Source organism: Plodia interpunctella, chromosome 8, assembly GCF_027563975.2.
Source record: "Plodia interpunctella isolate USDA-ARS_2022_Savannah chromosome 8, ilPloInte3.2, whole genome shotgun sequence".
Taxonomy (NCBI): domain Eukaryota; kingdom Metazoa; phylum Arthropoda; class Insecta; order Lepidoptera; family Pyralidae; genus Plodia; species Plodia interpunctella.
The window spans coordinates 2,486,497-2,491,429 of NC_071301.1; the positions used below are offsets into that span (position 1 = coordinate 2,486,497).

Below are 4,933 nucleotides of genomic sequence, written 5' to 3' on the forward strand. Positions count from 1 at the left end.
CACAAAGCACGGAGGAAATGAGCAATTTCCACTGGAAAGTGTGTGGAAATACTGAAAATCCAGCACTATATTTACTAGGCTAGAGTAAGTATAACTGACAGAGCGTGCGTTTGACGTGATTCAACAGAGTATACGTCAAACGCAAACTCAAACTTTAAACTGAGCTCTGTGTTGTATAATTTAGAAATGTTATAAAATAAAAGTTGTGATAGATAAATCTATATTTGTGGTTACAAACACACAAATACAAATTTAAGGTAAAGCTCAAACGGTACGGTCTTGGCTAATGGGAAGTATCTAATATGATTTCATTCTTTCTATAATGATTTTTTTTTTCTAAAAGCCCTGAATTTATTATTAAAATTACCCATATTTATTATTCTTCACGTGTTCTAATCTTAACGTGTTCTCAGTTTCAAGGCTACGTCGCGTGAATGTCCGGTGTCCTGGAAACAAATAAAACTTACAGTTTGAAAAATTAAGTTGTGATTTAACTATTGGCCGCCATTCCATCCTAGAATAGAATTTTCATGGTAGGCGGATGAATGATGGGATAGGATGAATGATGAATAAAATGTGGGGCGTTCTATGAATACTGCAGTTACGAAACTGATACTAACTCTGTGTAGGGAGCGCTTAAGAATTTAAAATGTCTTCAAAGTAGTTCTAAGCAAACGGGCAAGATTTGGATGATCACGTGTGTGCGGATACTCGTCGTGTAGTCCGGGTCTGGAGACAAAAGAGGAAGGAAATCGGTTTTGTTCAGCGGTTGGTGCAAGACACGATCGGACTTACTAGTTTCCTGAGTATACTATTTAGTGGGCATATTATTTATACATTTAAATTCAATATTCTTCATTCGACTTCGAGTTATTTCATCACCTTTATCACTTACTACTGTGTACCTTATGTGTTATTCCAGGTTATATTCTACCCATGTAAATCTAATTTCATAACAATCAGTCCAGTAGATTTTGCGAGAAATAGTAACAAACATAGACATATACATACGTACATACATACACACATCCTCACGAACTTTCGCGTTTATAATATCAGTAAGACTGGATTTGCGACAGAAATGCACTTCATACTAAGTCTAATCTCTCTTAGGGGATGTACCAGGCCACTGTAGCAATGTACGGTCGGCTGCAAAAGTCGACACATACTTTTGAATCTTATTCCTAGGGAAAATCGTACATCGAAATTGCTTCGTTTTTTTTTTTCGAATTGAGGGTGTCTATAGTTTACAAAAACATTCGTGGTTGGTTTGCCATTGCCTTCTCCATTTCACATATAAATTATGAACCAACCAAAGTACAGGTTTCGTCACGTTGGTTTCCTTCACCGGAAGCAAGTGGTGATCGATGTAAACTACCATACATGAATCAGATGGATATTCAAATTCATGCGGCTCGATTAGGATTCGAACCTTGGACCTTTCGGTTTACAAGCGTTTTTAACAATTACACCACCACCGCTTCAATGTTACCAAGTTACATAAAAGACGACCTCCTAAAGTTGGCTATCATGCCGGAATGCTACACTTGAGGTTTCGGGTTCGATCCCCGGTCAGGTCAACATGGAAAATGATCTTTTTCAGACTGGCCTGGGTATGGTTTATCTTTATTGTATATGTTATAAAATATAGTATCGTTGAGTTAGTATTCCATAACACAAGTCTCGAACTTACATCGGGGCCAACTGAATCTGTGTGATTTGTTCCTATTAAAAAATATATATATCTAAGGTTCAATTTATATCATTGCTGTTATAAAAATCTTATGACTTAGTTCTCTTTTCACCCGGTTGGTCTCGACACGGTCGCGGTCAAAGACGTGGTTCGGGAACATTCCAGACTTTCTGGGAATAGAGATTTGGATTCTGTTCAGTCGTTCCTTTTTATTTTACTGTTATTAATATTTCTTTTGGACGAAGTTTATCCCAGCAAAGCTTTAGAGTATTATTGCCAACAAAGTAAGTGGCGGGGGAATGAACTTACTAGTTGATAGTATTTCTTAACTCTAAAAACTCGATTCCGTATGAATATAGGTGCTTACTATTAAGAAATTAACCCAATTTTTCTTGTAGTCGTTTCTACAATAAACAGATCGAAATTGTCTTTTCATTTTAATTGATATCATTTTGTAATTGCTCAAATGAAATACTGGTGAAAATATTTATTTAGTTTTATTAGAATTGTGGAATTGTATTGTATTAACATTTATTTGAATTCCCTTCTGATACTGACATTAAGTACTACATTTTTGAAGATATTTATATTCAAATTTGTATAACGAGTTAAAAGCTGTATATTTGTACTTTTTACTTTTTTTTAAGTTACTTTACAACGCACTTCTGTTTTTATCTCGTGAAATTGTAAATACTCCCAATTTCAAAGTACGTATCCGATCTAATTTGGAAAAAAGTATAAAATATGAACTACCCTACATAAAATGACAGCAAACAATATTTTAAAATGTCACGACGATAGTATAAAAAATGATAACATTTTTATTTATTTGTCAATTACTTTTTGTTATTTATTAACATTACCAACACACTTTTCGGAAAAAGTAAGTGTAATTTTATTTATTGTAGCATTCCGTTCAACATCAGTATTCTATTACCTGATCCTGTTTTACTTAAAATTGTATCAAAACGTTTCAGATATGCATTATGGCCCAGAAATCTACTCAAACAATAAATGAAAATAAAAAGGGAAATCAAATTAATACGGATAAATGTACTAAAGAAGACAATAAAGCGCATACACAAGTTAGCAGAAAAAAAACAAAAGCAGGGAAGAAAAGTCGTAAAAATAAAGCGAATCCTGCTCACCGCTTGCCTTCTGGATCAGGTTTAACACATAATCAAGTCCATTCATCAAGTGTACCTTTACCGCCAACACCTTATGTGTCAACTATGACATCATATTATCCACAAGACTTTAGCCAACCAATCCCAATTGATTGGAACCCAATAGTAGCAACAATACAAGTACCTAGTCCAATGTACACGATACTTCCACCGTTGCCTGTTATAGTCAATCCTGTAGTAACAACTATTTGCCCTCACACCTGTACAGTATTCACTCCACAGATTATTACGCCACTAGCTCAACCGATAGTCACAGATATTCCAGTTACATATACATATGAACCTACTGAAGTGATATATACAGATCAATTAAATGAAACATTTGTTGATGAGACTTATTTCGAACCAGCAGGTGATAGTCTAGAGTATGTAGACCAATCGCTAGAATCACAACCTACACCTGATACATCTTACGTCATACAAAACATAGTATCAACTAATGAGGCTAAAGATCAGGATTCCAAGTCAGATCCTCTGGAAGTTTATTTATCATTACCAAGAAATTTATTTCCTCCACCAAGGATGTTAACAATAGACCCGAATCCTATTGTAGATGAGTTCTGCAAACTAAAAAATGTGCACAGTCATGTGCCTTGGTTGTTAGATTTAGAATATGGTATCCCTAAAAGTCCTATAACGCGTCCGATACCTATTTACAATGTAAATTTTAATAGTATTCATTGTAAAAATACCCCAGACGCTATACATCCAGGGTTTGATAGTTGTGATGAAGATTTTAAAAGCGTATTCTTATTTTATTATGATTGTATAGTCTCTTCTTTGTATACTGGCTACGTGATGCTTCATAACGATGCTTCTGTAGATAATTTTCAATCATGGCTTCTATTTCCTATGAAAGAATTAGGAATGTGCTGGCCTTAGTCTAAGTATGCATGTGTTTGTATAAACAAATTGTAAATAATTTGGAGTGTATTTTATTTGCATGGATAAATAAATTGCTTTGTAAAGAAACCATACTTTAAATATCATTCATTTAGTTTGACCAGTAGTTAGAAGTCATTTATAATTTTAACTTGTATGATTTTGCAGGTAGTAATATCGAAACTATTTTTATACCCACTACAGCATTAAAATGTGTACATTCAAACATATGAGTTGCAACATTAATGTCTATTCCATACAAAGTTGTAAATTGGTTGTATAAGAGCATCCATCAGTGCCACTATGCAGTTACGGGTGCAATACTAACCACTGACTCCCAAGGCGCCTAAACGGATGGCCCATTTAGCACGTTAACCTAATACTGCCACTATAAATAAACGAAGATCGATTCTATTCCGCTTTAATTTGATTATGGTGCTACGATAGAACTGTTTTCTTCTAAATACTTATCGATTTAAAGCCTTAGGTTCATTAGAAGTTAGATATTTAGAATTTTAAATTTGGTTTATTAGCCAAATTTGGAGATTTTTCTAAAAAATATAACTACTAAATATATTAAAGTGTGTATGACGCCACAGAAAATTCTATTTCTATAGCGTTGTATGGGTCCTCATAAATTCCAAGTCGCTAAAAAGAAGAAATTTTAAGAAGTTATAAAAAATTATGTAAAAATTTTATTCATACGATTTAAAGTCTTATTAAAGACATTTATATTTTTCTGCCTAAGGAAATGAACAATACCAAATCCCTCAATTAAATAATGTTAGGACTAATCATACAGATTGAGCTAGCCCCAAAGTAAGTTCGAGACTTGTGTTATGGGATACTAACTCAACGATACTATATTTTATAACAAATACATAAACATCCAAGACCCGGGTCAATCAGAAAAAGATCATTTTCCATCATCCCGACCGGGGATCGAACCCGGAACCTCTCGGTTCAGAGGCAACACTTTACCACGGCGCCATCGAGGTCGTCAAAGTATGTTAAAGCGATCGCTTTTAAATGCTTAAACGACGAAAACCTTTTGTTTCACGAAATTATCGCTATCCGTGACCGCTTTGAGGTCCATTCCCGCAAAATTATATCAATCTCATACTGTTAGTGGTAATATCCCTCATTCACTGAGATCCCATTGACCTAAATT

At 34.3% G+C, this 4,933-nt stretch overlaps 1 protein-coding gene across 1 annotated transcript; it reads left to right on the forward strand.

Annotated features, from left to right (window-relative positions):
* The first annotated feature begins 2,448 nt into the window (after nt 1-2,448).
* On the forward strand, nt 2,449-3,852 carry LOC128671859 (uncharacterized). The gene is made up of 2 exons (XM_053748673.2): nt 2,449-2,576; nt 2,671-3,852. Exons 1-2 carry the CDS (start codon nt 2,457-2,459, stop codon nt 3,760-3,762), a joined length of 1,212 nt encoding a protein of 403 aa, XP_053604648.1. The 5' UTR covers nt 2,449-2,456; the 3' UTR covers nt 3,763-3,852.
* The last annotated feature ends 1,081 nt before the right edge of the window (nt 3,853-4,933 follow it).